General features: G+C 21.0%; 5 protein-coding genes across 5 annotated transcripts; 2 read left to right on the plus strand and 3 right to left on the minus strand.

Moving 5' to 3' along the window:
* Nucleotides 1-50: 50 nt before the first annotated feature.
* PADL01_0805700 (conserved Plasmodium membrane protein, unknown function) lies at nucleotides 51-4,171 on the plus strand (the record flags this gene model as incomplete). Its single annotated transcript, XM_028681391.1, has 10 exons — nucleotides 51-97; nucleotides 263-350; nucleotides 467-540; nucleotides 625-689; nucleotides 777-857; nucleotides 965-1,021; nucleotides 1,140-1,220; nucleotides 1,301-1,383; nucleotides 1,527-2,620; nucleotides 2,788-4,171. The coding sequence occupies 10 exons, from the start codon at nucleotides 51-53 to the stop codon at nucleotides 4,169-4,171; spliced, it is 3,054 nt and encodes a 1,017-aa protein (XP_028537774.1).
* A 176-nt stretch (nucleotides 4,172-4,347) lies between these two features.
* On the minus strand, nucleotides 4,348-9,795 carry PADL01_0805800 (ferlin, putative; the record flags this gene model as incomplete). Its single annotated transcript, XM_028681393.1, has 3 exons — nucleotides 4,348-4,412; nucleotides 4,519-4,763; nucleotides 4,919-9,795. 3 exons carry the CDS (start codon nucleotides 9,793-9,795, stop codon nucleotides 4,348-4,350), a joined length of 5,187 nt encoding a protein of 1,728 aa, XP_028537775.1.
* An 844-nt stretch (nucleotides 9,796-10,639) lies between these two features.
* Nucleotides 10,640-11,173, plus strand: PADL01_0805900 (glycosyltransferase family 28 protein, putative; the record flags this gene model as incomplete). The annotated part of the gene is made up of 1 exon (XM_028681394.1): nucleotides 10,640-11,173. The coding sequence occupies one exon, from the start codon at nucleotides 10,640-10,642 to the stop codon at nucleotides 11,171-11,173; it is 534 nt and encodes a 177-aa protein (XP_028537776.1).
* A 700-nt stretch (nucleotides 11,174-11,873) lies between these two features.
* PADL01_0806000 (DnaJ protein, putative) lies at nucleotides 11,874-13,898 on the minus strand (the record flags this gene model as incomplete). The annotated part of the gene is made up of 1 exon (XM_028681395.1): nucleotides 11,874-13,898. The coding sequence occupies one exon, from the start codon at nucleotides 13,896-13,898 to the stop codon at nucleotides 11,874-11,876; it is 2,025 nt and encodes a 674-aa protein (XP_028537777.1).
* A 1,658-nt stretch (nucleotides 13,899-15,556) lies between these two features.
* PADL01_0806100 (kinesin-like protein, putative) lies at nucleotides 15,557-19,439 on the minus strand (the record flags this gene model as incomplete). Its single annotated transcript, XM_028681396.1, has 5 exons — nucleotides 15,557-17,269; nucleotides 17,606-17,731; nucleotides 17,824-18,058; nucleotides 18,213-18,864; nucleotides 19,388-19,439. 5 exons carry the CDS (start codon nucleotides 19,437-19,439, stop codon nucleotides 15,557-15,559), a joined length of 2,778 nt encoding a protein of 925 aa, XP_028537778.1.
* Nucleotides 19,440-19,486: the final 47 nt, after the last annotated feature.

A 19,486-nucleotide genomic window follows, 5' to 3' on the forward strand; every position in this document is an offset into this window, starting at 1 on the left:
TGACGGAGAAAAAAATATATTTATATATTTTAAATATACCATGTTTTTAAATGAAAAAAAATAAGATTAGTCTTTTCTTCATATCTTCTTTAGTCTGGTAAAACCATAAGATTTTTCGATTCCTCGATATGAATTATAATATATGCACACATTCATAAATAAATACACACATATGAATATAAATAAATAAATATAAATATATTAATATATATATATATATATATATATGTGTATAATATAATTTATTTTTTATTCTTTTTAGTGCTTTTGTTACTCTTACCTTTTATAAAAGATATAGATATGAATTTGATAGAAATTATGTTGAGCAGAGACTATCCCTATACTCAGAAGTAAAAACACAACATAAATATATAAATTATATTATTTATTTATAATATGTATGAATATATATATATAATATAATATAATATAATATAATATAATATATGTTTGCATATTTTTGTAGGAATCCTTTTATTTCTCCTTTTACAATGATATAGTAAAATCGAACACATTTTTGGAAGGCATAAATTGCTTACTGTAATAAATATATAAGACCATATATAAAATATATGTACATATATATATTAATAATGATAATATTTTATTGTTTTTTAATTTTAGTAAAGACAACAGAAGTGAATACCCGGATACTATAAATGCAATAAAACGTTTTAATATTTACCCAGGTATAATAAAAATATAAATATACATATATATATATATATATATATATATATATATATGTTAATGTTTTTGTTGTGAAATGTTTATAGAAATTATCCTTGGGGCCTTATGGAAAGGGCTAAATTTAGAGTCATATATTTTGACGCCTTATAATTTTTATGTATATGCAGGTATATATATTATATATATATATATATATATATAAATATTAAATCTTTTTTATCATCAACATAATTATAAAATATATACATATATATATATATATTTTTTCATGTAGTTATTTTTCTGCAAGCTGCTAGTGTCAGTGTCCTATTCTTCTTTTCAGTATATATAGGTTCAGACAAGATAAAAAAAAATAAACACATTTAATATATTTTTATTTTCAAAAAATATATCTTAGAATTTACATATATATATATATATATATTTTATATATATATTTTATATTTTAGGTAAATCCTATTTTCCCGGAGTTATATTTTTAATGTTGTTTTTTTCATGTTTTCGTGAAAAGTTTATAATGAGATTATCAGGTAAAAAAAAATAAATATATATTTATATGCACATATATATATATATATATGTGTGTGGTATATATTTTTTATAATTTTAGCTTTTCCTTTGAGAGAAAATTTTGCATCTGTATTTATGTGGTGCAATATAGTACTTATATATATAATTCTTAAAAACAAGGAGGTACAAAAAAAAAAAAATATATATATACATATATATTATATATACATATATATTATATATATATATGCATACTTTATTTGTTGTGAATTATTTTATATTTTCCCATATACTATATGATAATTTTTCTAATATTTCCTTTTTAGATTCCCATATTAAAATACATAGGTTTATTTTTTTCTTCCTTGTTGTGCTTTCTCTTTTGGCAATTTTCTGTATTTGTATCAGTCACACATATAGTTTCTTTATTTATTGTAGATTTATTAGGATATAATATAACAAATAAATTAAATCATATTCTTTTCATATTTTGTTCTTCTTATTTATTATCAATAATTATAACTTTTTTCCCAAGGTATTTATTATGCACTTATTTTCCTTATGTTCTTTTAGCTATATTAACTACCAACATACTTTTCAATTATGTCTCAAAAAAAAAGAATGATGATGTAAATAAAAATAATAAGATAAATAATATGAATGAAGAAAATAACAATGAACAGTCTAAGACTTGCACATTTGCTAGATCTATCAAACGGAAAAGTCATCAAATTATTAATAATAATAATAATAATAGTGATTTAAAAAATAATAATAACCATACTTGTAGTAATTATTTTAATCAATATGATGAAGGAAAAAAAGAAGAAATTAATGATGAATCTACAAATAAATATAATAAAAATATCAACTTATATACATTATTTAAAAATCTTTATATAATAAAAAACTGGATATTTATTTTAAAAAAAGGATTAACATCCATTTTTATATTTTTCATTTTACGTTTGATAATATTTTCAAAAGATAAAGATGATTCACATGTTATATCATTATTAAAAGTAAGATTAAAACTAGCTAATCATAATTTTGATACTATGTTATATAGTTCAGGTTCTGAATTTAATCCTTTTTCTAAATATATGTTTCATATGTTAAAAGAATCAGCTGTATATGAATATTTTATTATATTTAATATTCTTTTCTTTATTTATATTCTAAATTATTGTAAACAACTCTTAAAAAAAAAACAACAACAAGAAAAAGAACAAGAAAAAGAAAAAGAAAAAGAACAAATAGAACAGTATGATATATTCAAATCTTCATTCGTTTTTTTGATAAACCAACTATTATTTTTTATATCATTAATGTTAATTATATCTAGATTGCGTGTTCTAGCTTTACCCCTCATATGTCTCTTTTCTAGTTTAATTGGTTCTCCTCATTTTTTGGGCAACCTGTATTTCTTGACATCAGAAAATTTTCTTCAATCAAAGTAAGTCAACACACGAACATGTATAAATAAAAATATATATATATATATATGTGTGTGTGGTACTATTACAATAATAGTACTAATATCATTATAATTATTTATTAATATATATATATTTTTTTTCTTTTTAGAAGAGAGAATAAGGGACGTCTGCAAAAAATTATAATTTTTTCCATATGCCTTGTGCAATGTGCTTACCCATTTAAAAAATATTTCCCTCAATACGAATACATGAATATGATTAACAAAGAACCCATAAATTTACAAAAAAATTTAGATTTAATTATATGGCTACAAAAGAATATAAAAGAAGAAGAAGCTTTAATTGCTGATATACCGACATCTAGTTTTTTAAGATGTACTACAAATTATAAATTTATATTGCATCCACAATATGAAGATAGTAATTTAAGAAAGAGGGTTCAAGATTATTATATGTTTTCAGCATGTCTTCCTTTTAGTGATGGAAAAAAATATTTTTATGAAAAATATAAAAGTAGATATTTTATAAGTAATATATATAGATGTTCATCATCAGGTTCACAAATAAATGTTTTTACAATATCTGATAAAATTGAATCTAATTATGCTAGATGTGTAAAAAAAAAAAAAACAATGAGATTCTGTAATCGAGTTTTATATGATGATAAAAATTATAAAACTTTATATAGAAATGGAAAATTCAGTGTTATATATTTTACTCCAGAAATTATACCAGATAATACACCTTATAAATTTTTTAATCAAAAAAAGTATTCAAATATAATTTATTATGAACCATGGATAAAACGATGCATGCTAACAGATGATAAATGTGCTCTACATATTACAGAGGTAGCAAGAATATATTTAGATATATTAAAATATAATTTAATCGCATTTACTTTATATGAATATGTTGAAAATAATTTAATGAATAATAATGTAGAAGTAATATTTCATATAGCTGAATTTTATGATTATGATAAAAAAGATCATAAAAAAGCAAATGAATTATATAGAAAAGCAATAAATCTTATAATAAAAGAAGAAAGTGATTTAAATACATATATTATTGGACAAACACCATTTGTATCTATACCTAGAAAAATACAAATTTTATCATCATTCTTATATTTTATTGTTGATATGTCTTTATATAAAGATAAACAAGAAATTCTTTTAATATATAAAAATATGAATGAATTAATACAAACAGCTCTTTTTGCATTAGATAATGGATTCTATTATGAAATTATTAAATCTACACAATCTAATCAAAAAGATCAAATAATTAAAAGATACTTTTATAAAAAAGAATTACATACTGTTATAAATACATTGTGTCAAAATATTATATATTTAAAGCAAATCCAACATGAACATATTCAATATATTCATATATATAATAATTTATGGACATTAATTAAAAAATTATCACATATGGAAAGTTGTGTTATTGAAAATCTTGCCATATATGAAAATAGAAAAATAAAGTTTTTAGATTATTTATTATTTTTTTACACAAAAAATTAAAATATATATATATATATATATATATATATATATATTATGTTCATTTGTTTTTAGTTTTATTTGTTTATTTTATATGAATCTTTTATTATTATTTTATTTTTTTTTATTATTATTTTATTTATTTTTTTTTTTTTTTTTTTTGTAATACAAAAAAGATCTATTTCATTATTCCCTTTTCATTTAAACAAAAATATGAGGAAAAATATACCAATTACGATAACACCCACTACAATCCAAACACCTAAAAAAAAAAAAAAATAATAAAATAAAAAATACATACACATATATATGCACACATATATATATATATATATTGTGTATATATTATTTTTTTTTTTTCTTCCCACCTGTCCATTTTAAGCCATACATAATCGATGCTGTTGCAGCACCAAACTTTTCATTTATCATCACCCAATCAACATATGTTCTATTTTCAGTTACTGGAGGTAAATAAGGATCTTTATTAGGTTCATCCCTTCCATTACCAACTGGATCAAGCTCAGCCTCAGATTTTATTAAAATGGATCCCTCTATTTCTACATTTCCTCTTACTTTATTCTTATGAGCTGGGTGTTTACACGATAGCCAAAATCTAAAAAAAAAAAAAAAAAAAAAAAAAAAAATATATATATATATATATATATATATATATATATATATATACATACATACATACATATATATATATTTTTATTTTTATATTTATATTTACATAAACTTTTTTATGTTATGCACCACATTTTATACCTGGGTATAGGGTAATAACCCTTCTTCTTGCGTGCCCTATAAAAATGAGCAGACAAATCTAAATTTGCCTCTCCAATAGGCTCATTAGATGATAGTAGAGCATAATTATGAACTTGTATTTTAATATTTGTCGCATTAGTTGGTATTTTAATATTATAAACAAATCTCCAATTAAATATTCCTTTTCCATCTTTACTATTATAATGTGTATCTGTATCTCTTATATCTTCATTATCTTCATCAGTATAAATACATCTAACAAATAAGCTTATAGTTGAATTATCATCCATAGCAGCATTATTTACTTTCCATATTACAAGTCTTAATTGATAATCATCAGGTTCATTGGAACATAAAACTTTTATAGGATTGAGTTGAGCAAATTCTTCATTAAATATTTCAAACCAACATCTTAAAGATCCATGAGAAATTGTACTATTTTCTAATTTTAAAGATCTTAATTCTATTGGCATAATATCATCTATCATTAATTGTCTAATTTTTTGATTAAAATATCTATCTTCCATATCTATATATGTATATCCTATAATTTCATCTGATAAAGAACCTTGATTCATTATACATACTTGCACAATAGATTCATCAGGAAATGAACATAATAATTGATAACATCTATTAAATTCTGGTTTATATCCTTGCTTTTTTGTATGACCGGTATCTTTTATATTATGAGATAAACCTCCTGGAATATTTGTCATTTCATTACTATTTTTTATCCATATATATGTTGTTATATCTGTTGCACCTGATGGTGGATTCAAACCTCTTGCTTGTATAATATATGCCCGTACTACTAAATTACGTGTTAATCTATATTCTCTTACTAAATCATCACATTTCTTTATCATTTCCTTTTTTAAATACATTGTCTTTTCATCATATACATTACATATATATTTCAAATATCCAACTGCTTCAGGAACTCCTGAATCTGTACATCTAAAAATCGTTGCTCTTAAATAAGGTAAATCATCTGTATTCATATCTACTTCATATTCATATAACATTTCATCTCTTTGAATTTCTTCTTGTTCATCATCATCTGCTAATGATAATTGAAAATTTAACATATCTTCATTGAATCCATATATGGTTGTAGGTTGCTTTCCATCTATAATCATATTATTCTTTTCTTTATTATCATGTTTTCCACCTTTAAAAAAATTTATATCTTTTAATCGTTTCTTTTTATCACTTGAAATACTATCACATAAAGTTTCTTCTTCGTCATTATATATATATGTATTCTCTTTTTTTGTTAAATCATTTATTTTAAAACATACATGTTCTAATGTCTCTTCTATACGTACATTAGAAAAATCTGGATCATTGTATGGAACATATTCGTTATTAATATATTTCTTTATATTCTTTTTTCTTTTTTTCTTTTTTATATCTATTACATGGTTATATTTATTATTAATATGTGTGTTATTATTTTGTGTTCTATCATTGTTTGTTCTATATATATTTTTTTTTTCTTTTTTCTTTTTTCTTTTTTCGGCCTCTTTTCTATTATCACCATCATCATCATCATAATAGCTATTGTTATTATTATCATCATAACTATTTTCTTTATCATCATAATAACTATTTTCTTTATCATCATCATAACTATTATCCTTATCATCATAACTATTATCCTTATCATCGTAACTATTCTCTTTATCATCATAACTATTCTCTTTATCATCACTATTATCATCCCCATTTATGATCATATTTTCTTCCAAAGTATTCATAGGTATATCATTAAATATACCATTTGGCTCTCCCACCTCTTGCATTTCAAAATTATCATTAGAGAATTTCTTTGACATGATTGAACTTTTTTTATATATCAATGCACTATTGTAAGATTTCCTATCCATTTCTGCATCTTCTATTAGAACTTCTTCTAGTACATGCAACTTAAATAACTCCACGCATTCATTTTTTTCATAATTATCTAGCCATGGAAGTAATGGATTTAGAGTTATATATGCAGTTCCTATTAAAAGATTATTATTTGTTGCATTTACAGGATAGGAGTTACTAGTTGTAGTTCCTGTGAATCCACTATTCAATATTCTATCTTCTATTCTAACCTCGAGAAAACTATGATGTTGCATTCTTTTAGGTAACATAACATCTAAAGAAAAATATTTTAAAAAGTTCCAGTTCCCTTCTTTTCCTGATATAACTTTATTAGTAGTTTCATGCCACAAAAATTGAGATGTGTCATCAACATCTCGACCAAAACAAACAGTTACAGAAGGATCTTTTAAAGGTTTAAACATTCGTATGCCTATTAAAAATAAAGAGACATGTCCAGGTAATGTAGAAGGTCTTATATCATCATAAAATGGATATGTATCATCTAGAACTTTTTCTATAGGTACTAACTCAAAAGCAACAAGTAATTTAGCTTTACATTTTTTATATTGTGATGATTTTAATGGTATCCATATAGGTGATTTCTTCCATTCAGTTGGTACCTTCATAATAGGAAATGTGGATGATCCTAATAAAATATCATCATTATATAAAAAGGATTTATTTACAGATAAAGCTTCTATAGATATATCAGGAGCTAGATTTAAATTAGTAGGTAATATAACTTGTACTTCATATGCTTCATAATAATTTGGATTCAAAGTATGTAAGATAGTACTTGTTTTAATAACTTGTCCAGCTAATTCGATTTTAATATAAGGATCTGGAAAGGCATTATATCCTTTTGCTGGAAAATGTAATCCTTCATATATTAAAGCACGAAAAAAATATCTAGATAATTTATATTCTAATCTTTTAGGTCTTTTTTTATATGAATGATAAGGTATTAAATTAGCAAAAAAAGATATATTATATTCATGTGCATTAGTTTCAATATTTTTCATAGAAAACCATTTAGGTTTATTTTCATTTAATAAGAGATATTTATATGGAATACGTACATAGCTTGTTAATTTATAATTATTTAAGAAATCTGCATCTTCTATTACATCTTCTGATAAATTATTTATAGAACCCATTTTATGTAATCCTTGTAATTTATTTCTATCTGCAGATTCATATTCATTATTTAATACACTGTTATATAATATGCTTCTTCTATTACTAATCCAATCAGTAACAGCTAAATTGGATTTTATATAAATATATAAAAATATATCATATATTTGTTCATTATTATTCTGTGGTAAAAATATTCGAAATTCATCTATTCTTCCAACATTTTCGTTTAAAACATAAGATCCAACTTCATTTGGAAGAAGAGGAATGGTTTTAAGTTTATGAGGTCCAAGAGCACAAACACAGACGATGCTATCACCACTTGAATCGTAATTGTTATTGTATCTGCTTCTTCTTTTTTCGTTAGCACTATTATAAACATTGTACAAATTATTTTTATTATTATTATTATTATTGTTGTTGCTGTTACCTTTGATGGTATCATCATTATTGGTGTACTTATCGTTGTACTTATCGTTGTACTTATCGTTGTACTTATCATTGTAATTATCATTGTATTTATCATTGTAATTATCATTGTAATTATCATTGTAGTCATCATTGTAGTCATCATAGTTCCCCATTTTATTATTTTGAACTGATAAAATTTCATATATGTCAGCACAGAAAATATATTCTTTGTTAGGAGCATCTACCTCTACTTTAGCTGATTTTATGCATATAGGACCTGGAGAATGAGTTTTGGTAGCGTTTGCACTTAAAAAAATGCGGCCACCATATAAATAGAATTCTTTTAATGTATCATCATTAAATAAATTTTGTACTTTGGTTACACCTAATATATCATTAATATTAATCCCTTGTGTAGCATTTTTAAAAATTTTTTCAGCTGCTCCTGAAAAAAGATAATTACCCAAAGGATTTATACCACTAGTAGTATTATTATTATTGTTAATATTATTATTATTATTATTTGATGTAGTATTATTAAAATTTAATTGTATTGATCCGTTTTGTATATATTGACTATTTCTTGGTATTATTTGATTTTTTGGATTATAATAAATATTAAACCATCTAGGTATTAATTCTCTTTTTAAGATTTCAAAAAAATCCAGAATAATACTATATATAACAACACCATTATGTTGTCCATTTATTAATTCTACAATAATATTATTATCATAACAAGGAGTACAAGTAGGAATATGAATACTTAAATTCCAAACAGGATTAGGATCATTTCTTATAACCTTAGTACATTCTTCAAAACCATTATGAGATACTTTTACATATGGTTCAAGAATATTAGAAAAAAGTGTACTACTACCTATTAATTCAATATCTTGACCTCTAAAGATATTTAAACATAAATCATAATGTGTTATATGTATATCTAAACCTTTATTATTAAAAACATCTTCATTAATATCTGTCTTAACACTATCATTTACAATAGGTATCGAATCACCTGGACCATACACACCAACAGATATTAATATATAACCAACATCATCTAATGGTAAATCCGGATTTCTTAATTTAACCCATATCCTATATAACCAATGTTGAACTTTTGAATATACAAAACTTAAACCAAATGAACATTTACCTATTAAAGCACTCTGAATTGTATATTTATGTAATACACATACATCTACACTTGTCCTCGCAAATTTATAATCTGTTAAATCTTGTGAAAAATTAAATGATGTATTATATACAACATTTACAGCTTGAGTCTTTTTTGATGTACTCTTCTTCTCATTATTTACTGTCACCTCAATATAAGGATTCGGAATTATTTCTTTCTCATTCGCACTCTCACGAAAACTTAAATCTTTTACTTCATGAATATCAACCTTAATATTGTATTGCGTTTTCTTAGCTATATTGGACATTGCAACAATAAAATAAAATAAATATATACATAAATATTTATATATATATATATATATATATATATATATATTATAAATGTTTCATATGTACATATACATTTTTTTTTAAAATATAAATATAAAATATTCTTTTTTTTTTATCACATCTTGTACAATGTGTAGATATAAATATATATTATATATATGTATATATATATATGTATATTTTTTTTTTTTTTTTTTTTTTTTGAAAAAAAATACATTTAATATTACATATATATATATAATATATATAATATGTTTATGTACCCTTTTGTATTATATACCTTTTTTTAAATATATAAAAAAGAAAAAAAAAACATGTCTAGTTATATAAAAATATATATTTTTTTTTTGTTCTAAATGTGTTTGATATAACAAATATATGTACATGCATATATATAAATATATAAATATAAATATATACATATAAATATATACATATATATATTATATATATATTTGCAAAGACTTATATGACCATATGATTAATGCACTGCGAAAAAAAAAAAAAAATAATAAAAAAAATTAAATAAATGAAAAAAAATAAGAAATAAATATTTGATTTATCGATTTATTTTATAAGTTACATAAAATAAAAACAATATTTCATAAAAAAAAAAAAAAAAAAAAAAAAAAAAAAAAAAATTATATATTGGTAAATCTTATATATTACCATTTTAAATTTATGATCTTTACAAATGTGTATCATAAATATGATATTATAAAAATATAAACATATATAACATATATATATATAACATATATATAATATATACATTTATTTATACAAGAAATATGTTTTATTTCCTTCTTGTTCAAAAGAATGAATTGTGATATGCATCTATTTGTTACTGTTGGATCAACTAATTTTGATGAACTAATTAAATATATTGATGATGAACAGTTTCATTTTTTTTTAAGAAATTTAGGGTTCTCATATATGACGATGCAAATAGGTAATGGTACTTATATACCTAAACTTATATATACAAATGATAATAATATAAATAATAATAAATTTTTAAAACAAGTAAAATATTTTACTTATAAAACAAATTTAAATAAATATTTTGACAAGGCACATTTTATATTAAGTCATTCGGGAGCAGGTACTACATTAGAATGTTTAAGAAAAAAAAAAAAAATTCTCATTGTTGTTAATAATAAATTAATGAATAATCATCAATCCGAATTTGCAAATTATATGTATTCATGTAATTATTTAGATATTTGTAATAATCTACAAAATTTAAAACAAAATATACATCTATCTTTAAAAAAACACACTTATAATGCATTCCCACTAGCAGATGCCCAACCATTTTTAAAGGATCTATACAATTTAATATATAATTAAAAAGACAATTTTTTTTTTTTTAAATACACACATATGTATAAGACCATATGACCACATGACTACGTCTTATCAAGAAAAAACAAAAAAAAAAAAAAAAAAAACATGCATATGTATAAAATATATTTATTTAAAAATTTTTTTTTTTATCTCATTCTGTTTAAATTAAAAAAAAATAAAAATAAAAATAAAAAAAAAACATTAAATCAAAAAATAAATAAATATAAATAAATAAATAAATATATATATATATATAATATAACAACTGAAACAAAACAAATTTATATAAGACGAGAAAAAAAAAAAAAAAAATTATTAAATTATATAATATGTGCATATTAATTTTATCCTTATGTGATTAAAATTTTAAATCATAAACAAAAAATAGGAAAAAATAAAACGCAAACATATATATATATATATATATATATATATATATATATATATATATATATGTGTGCATATTTTAAAGAAATTTTTAATAAAAAAAATAACATACATATATATATTGAAATGCCAAATATGAAGCGCCTTTTCTTTTAATTTTCATATATACATACTATATGCTGTACTCTAACAAATATGTCATCAATATAATCCATATTTTATACTTTAATATTGATAAAAACAAATTATATAATATATCATGCTGCTCTGCATTATATATATACCTTATGTAGAAATATGCATCTACCCCCTTTTTCTATACATATTCTCTTTTTATAATATCTTGATCTGATGGATCTTCCTCGTTTGGTATTTTCGATGCTTTGATTATAGCTTTTTCTAACAATTTTGTAGCATCTATATCAGTTGTATCAGATTTATCATTTTTAATTCTTGACCATTTTTGCATTAGCTTCCCTAAAATTTTCATTCCTTCTGCTCGTTTTAATCGTGTTTCAATGTTGACACCTTCATCTCTTATAACCTTATCCGTGGCTTGTCTTACTGTGGATTCAATGTCCCATAAAACTAAAGTGAGAACATTTTTTATAATAACTCCTAATGCTTTATTTTCTTCCTTATCTATAAGTGTGTTTTTTTTTTCCTCTTCCTTATTGTCATTTGTATTAGATTCATTCAGATTATTTATATTAAGATTAGGATTTATAATATTATTTTTAGGATCCACTTGATTATCAGAATTTATATTTTCATTGGATCCTTTATATGAAGAAGAAGAATTATTATTATTCAAAGAATCATTGGATGAAGTTTTTAAATTATCTTTCTTTTCTTTTATTGAATTAATTTTTTCACTGTTCAATGAAAAATCTTTTATAGTTACTACAGTATTAAACATAGACTTAGCTGCACTGAATGTATTTCCAATGGTCCTTCCAGCTGCTTGAATATTTGCTACAGTCGCTCCAACACCCCATAATGTAGTTACTTCTGCTATATAAGATGTTGCGACATTTTCATATGTCCATCCTATGGATTCTAATATCGAACTTGAAAATGAAGATTCAAGTAATCCTTTAATTTCAGTTTCCATTTGTTCTTCCCATTTAATATCTCCATCTACATATGGTTGTAATCTATTTCTTAATAATAGAGCCAATTCAACTTCTCTTATTTTTTGTTCTACTTCCATTTCATTTATCATAACATGATTTGATGATTTTTTATCTTCAATTGACATATTTCCTTCAAAAGCTAGCTGAACAAAAAAAGCTATTCTCAAAGTACCTGTATAATCACTTAATTCTTCTGAACTAAATAACATCATAAAGAAAATAGAAGGATCAATTAATATCATATCTTTAGTTGCATTTAATCCATATTTATTATATTGTCTTCTTCTTTCATCATCACTTAATACTTGATATGCTTCATTTATTTTTTGAAATTTTAATTTTGCTTCTGGATCATTAGAATTTTTATCTGGATGATATTTTAAAGCTAATTTATAATAACTTGTTTTTATTTCACTTAATTTAGCTGTCGGTTTTATATTTAAAGCATCATAATAAGTTGTATCAACACATGTATTACAACAATCGGAAACATTAAAATCGTTCATATTACTATTGCTACTATCACCTCCTATTTTTATAACATTACTTTTTTTAGAACCTTTTTTTGATAATACTTCTTTAGCTTCTTTATCTAAATAATAGCCCTTTTTATATTCGTTATAAATTGGTATATCATAATTAGGTAACCAGTTAGATAACCCTAGTTGATTAAAAAAATTACTATCTTTATTTTTATTTTTGGACATATTCTTATCATTCCCTTTATCGCACATTATATTTGTATTTGCATTTGTATTTGTATTTGTATTTGTACTTTCACTTTGTATTTCACTTTCACATTTTTTTTCACTTTCACATTTTTTTTCATTTTCACATTTTATATCACTTTCACATTTTATTTCACTTTTATTATCCTCCTTTTCACTATATATATTATTATATTCTTTATTAGTTTTTTCTTTTTTTTTAATAAATGGATTGTATTTCTTGGCACATTTCATTTTACTTACATCTTTTTCAAAGACACCATTAGAGGCCTTTATTTCATCACTATTATGTTGACTATTATTAGGTTGATTGATACTATGCTCATTCATATCATTTTTATTAGGGTTTATAGATGTAGCATTTGTAGATACACTTTTGTTTGAACCCTTTTTACCACTTCTACTATGAAATGTAGTAGATTCGGTGGTCCCATTAAACCAATTAAGGTAATCATTAAAAAAATTCCAATTTGACATTTTTATATTATATATATATTTTTTTTTTTTTTTTTATAATTATTTATTATCATATAAATATATACACACAAAGTATATATTTATATAATAATGTTATTATTATACATTTTATCATTTCATTTGAAGCTCCCTATTTAATTATGCATCATTTTTTAACAACAAAAAAAAAAAAAGAAAAAAAAATTATAATTGAGATTTATATAATTATAATATATATGTAATATACATTTGTATAAAAATATAATATATTTACAGATATAGAAAAAAATGACTACAGTAAAACATATCAAAAAGAAAATAGAGTTCTTTTGTTCTTAATATATATATGGATATTATTACATATATATAATATATATATATATAATATATATATATATTTTTTTTTTCATATATTCATCATATTTATATTTTATTTTAATTATATTATTATATAAAATAAAAGCATTTCACTAAAAAAAAAATATTTCTATATATATAATGAAATATATAATATCATAAATAAATATATATATATATATAATAAATATTATGTTATGTTATTTTTTTGTTTTTTTTTTTTTTTAATTTTCATCTTATTTTGTAATGAAAAAAAAATTCAGCAAAAACTCACGAATAATTTTATTATGAATAAAAAAAAATATATATATATAATAATAAACATATATTATAAAATATTTATATATATATATATAAAATAATATATATATGATATAATATTTAGAAGAAATATTATATTGTTAAATTCATATATTAAATAAAATAAAAAAAAAAATTTATTTAATCAATGTAGTAACAACTAACTTTTACTAAAAGGCCCAAAAAAAAAAAAACGAAAAAAAAAAAAAAAAAAAAAAAAAAAAAAAATATATATATATATGTAATATATATATATATATTTATTTATTTATATATATAATATATATAGAGAGAAAGCAATTATTATAAAATATTTTATAATTATTATATTTATTTTAATTCTTAACATATTTTATTTATTTTTTTATATTATTCTCATAAAAGAGAAAAAATAAAAAATATATAAATATATTATATATATATATATATATATATATATTATTATTATTTTATTTGTTTCACTTTACATGATTGTGGATGCGCATGCTTTCTATATATTGAAGATTTTTATGTTCATTTTACTTTTTAATTTTATAATGATTAAGAATGTTCTTATAACATAATTTATATATATATATATTATAATATGTTGTGTTTATTATGTAAATATATATCATTTTCTTCCTTTGAAACAAATAAAAATAAAATAGCAAAAAATAAGAGAATGTCTTGTATATTAAACTCAAGTGTACATCTTAATTTTAATTTATTTTTTAATTTAAAAAAAAAAGAAAAAAAAAAAAAAAAAAATTTCTGTATAAACATATAACCACACTTTCAATGTACAACATGAAACATATGAAAGGAAAATTATTTATTTTTTCAAAAATGAAATAAATAAATAAATATATATATATATATAAACATATATATATATATATATATGTAGACCTAATGTTTGTATATTCCAAAGATGGTTGAAAAAATTAACATAAAAGAACATTATTTAGTAATATAATAGTAGTTCCCTCTATATATATATATATTTTACCGTGTACACCTCATTTGTATTATTATTATTATCACATTTTATTCTCCCTAGCTATTGACAAACTTCTCGATTTCAAGAGTCTATTTTTTATTTTTGTTGCTAAAGAATCAATAGTAATATTTGTTAACATTTTATTATCTTTATTCGATAAAGGATGAATAATATTTTTTGTTGTATCTTTTTTTTTTTGTAATGAATTTAATTGATCTGTTATTATATAAGTAGTGTTATCAGGAGAAATATTTTTAATTTGTTGATAATATTTTTTATTTATATTATTATCTATAGACAACATATTAGTAGTTTCTTTCATTGAATAATTTCTTTGTATATTTTGAGAATTGAAATTATTTATTTTTTTTTTATTTTTCATTTCAATTTCCATATTATTTGTAACATCGTTTTCTTTATATTTCTCATAAATATTTTGTTTTCTATGGATTTCTCCTTTTATCATATTATTATGTAACATAATTTTCTCACTTGTATGTTTCTTATCTTTTTTATTTGGGTAAAGAATTTCCTCTTGATAACTTTTATTATTTGTATAATCATTTACATAATTCTTTTCATTATTTATATTATTAAGTGTGTGATTTTTTAAGTTATCTTCTATGCTATTATTCATTTGATCATCCGATTTATTAATATTTGATTCTTTATTATTTATTACTTCTTTATAATATTCTTTTCTTTCTTTGTTTTTTTCTTCATTATATTGTATATTATTCTTATGTAATAATAAATGATCCTCATTATAATAAGTTGTCAAGTTATGAGAATTGTCTTTATCACTTGAGCTATTATTCAAAACATGTTGTGATTTCTTTTGAACAGGTTGTTTCTTTTGTTTGAGTTGCGCATATGTATTAACAGCCTGATTATTATAATGATAATTATTATTATAATTTATATTATTGATATTATTAATATTATCACCATTATTATTCATATTATTATTCATATTATTATTCATATTATCATTATTATGACTAGAAAAAGTCATGTCATTTTTTCCTCGTGCCTGATTTTTTTGTCTTTCAGCATTTATCACTTTTTGCTCATCCAACTTGGAAAATAATAACGTAGTATAATCTGATGAAATATTATTATCATTCGTACTTGCATTTAATGTTTTTAAAAGGAACTCATTCATTTTTAAATAATTTTTATTTAATATTTTTAATTTATTATGATAATTATAAGCTTCTTTCTTCCAATAATCATTCTCATTTTTCAATTTCAAATTATCACTTTTTAATTGTTCTAATACATTTTTTCGTTTTTTTTCTTCTTTTAATTGTTCATTTATAATATCACATAATATTTTCTTTAAAGAAGTTAATTTGCCATTATCTTTTTTTTTATTTAAAATGTTTATTACATCTTCTTGTTTATCATCATTTAAATATATAAGAAATATTGAACAATTGTTTTCAAGTCTTAAATATTTATTTTCTTCTACTTCTACCAAATTATTTCTATTTTCTAAATGTTTCTTTTCCATTTCCTCTTCTTTGTCTTTCTCATTTTCTACATTCTTTTTTATCGTATTGTAATTTTCCCAATTTGATTCTTCATATTTTTTTTCTTTTTCTTTATTATTACCCTTCTTTGATGATTCATCGTTAGCTATTTTTTTGAAAAAACTCTCCTTGTTTTCAGATTTTACATAAATCAGTTGTTTTCTTTTGCTTTTTATTTTTTTGCAATCGCTAGCCATAATTAAAGTGGAACTAGTTAGCTGTACATAAACACACACACAAAAAAAAAAAAAAAAAAAAAAAAAAAAAAAATGAACATGTTCAGGTAAAGTTATAAAAAAGTTGTTATACACAAAAATATGTGAAGCAATAAATGATATATGTCATAATTCATGTCAGTATAAAAATTGGAAAATATGAGTACACACATAAAATAAATAAATATATATATATATATATATATATTTATTTATATTTATATTTATTCATTTACATATTTATTAGTTTCAACTTTTATGTCTTAATTTGTAACATATATAATAATAAACAAAATTTTGCCTGAACAGTTCATATAAATTAGTAATAATTTTTCCTACACTTTTTTGGCTGATTTTTGGATTAAAACAAAATATTAAGCAAACTCCACAAGTTTTCTGGATATAATTAAAAAGAACTTTGCAAAGAACGCTTTGTCTTTTATCTGACTCATCAAGGTTGCCCATCTTAAAAAATAAAAATTAAAAAAAGACAAAAAAATTGAAACGAATAAATAAACATAAATAAATAAATATATATATATATATTATAGACATGCCTGCATTTTTCTCAACATTTTGTTTAGTGACGTAAGGGAGGAATTTAAAAATTTGCTAGATGTTTTATCATTTCTGTGTTCATTCTTATTTGTATTAAATTCTTCTCTTTCACATCCAACCAGATCAACTAAGGTTAAAACTCCGTAATAATCTCTTATAGTTTCAATGCCGTTGTGTAAGGTGCAATCAGAGATGTTGACAAAAAATTGGATTATTGCATGAGACCTACTTGATCTAATACAAAAGAGGAGAAACATATAAATAAATAAATATAAATATATATATATATATATATATATATGTTATTTTTTATGTTGTTTAAAAATGTCTCTTGATAAGTATATATTTTATTATTATATTGTAATATTTTCACTTATATTATTGATACCGCATATTTTGAGATGTAGCCTCAACGTTTCTTAAAAGACATGCACTGTCAATGATTTTTTTTGCTATATCATAATTTTGAATATTAACAACTTTATAAGAATATCTTATAGTTTTGAGATAGTATTCTTCCGTATAGAATTCAATATTTTTTTCATTGAGGTTGGATATAAGATCAATAAGTGTATCTCCCAAAATTTCATAAATACTTAAATAAATAGCTTTTTTTTTATTTTTATTTTTTGAATTACATAATTTGTATAAATAATGAACAAAATAATAAATGATTCCATATTCTTTATTAGATCCAAATAATGTGTATGTTTTACCACTTCCAGTTTGTCCATAAGTAATTATGGTTTCTTTAAATCCATTACATACATTATTAATAATAAAATGTCCTCCTATATTATTAAATATTGTTTGATTATCATCATTTTCATCAAATACTATATCGAAATTATATTTTTCTATTTCAAAATCTTTATCAAAATATAATGCTGTTTTATCATTTGGATCTGTATGTAATGTGGACTTTTCATTTTCATCTAACTTTCTGATTCTAACCACAACATTTTCTAGTTTTGTTTCTGTCTTTTCTATAACTTCATTTGTTTTTAGTTTAGGGTGTGTATCTTTAACACTTTCTTTGCCTTCAAAAAGGAAGAGTATAATATATACCAATATAAAAGAAAATGTAAATGTAAATGTAAATGTAAAGGTAAATGTAAATATGTAGAAATAAATGCATAAGCACACATATATATATATATATATATATATATATATATATATATTTATTTATTTATTTGTATGGTGCCGTGAAGAAACCAATTAGATGTAAAAGATACCCTTACAATATTTACTTTTCCATATATAATACACTTAATTTAAAATATTATTAATTTTCAATATTTACACAATTGACTATTATTATTATTATATTACTTATATATTCATATTATCAACAAATTTAATATATTTAGAAACTTTTTTTTTTTTTTTTTTTTTTATATTCTTAATACAAAAAAAAGAAACAAATGAACATAACCCTTTTTTATAAGAGGATGAAATGTTAAATATTTAATTTTTAGTTCATATCAAAGTAATTGAATTAACACATGAAATATATATATATATATTTATTTATTTATATATTTTTATTTTTTTTCTAACTGTATATATTCTTTGATTGAACTACTGATTCGCTATAAGCTCTCTTATACATTTCAGACAAAAAAAAAAGAGGAGAATAAAAGAAAACATAATATATAT

The sequence above is a fragment of the Plasmodium sp. gorilla clade G2 genome (assembly GCF_900097015.1).
Source record: "Plasmodium sp. gorilla clade G2 genome assembly, chromosome: 8".
NCBI classification, from domain to species: domain Eukaryota; phylum Apicomplexa; class Aconoidasida; order Haemosporida; family Plasmodiidae; genus Plasmodium; species Plasmodium adleri (nom. inval.).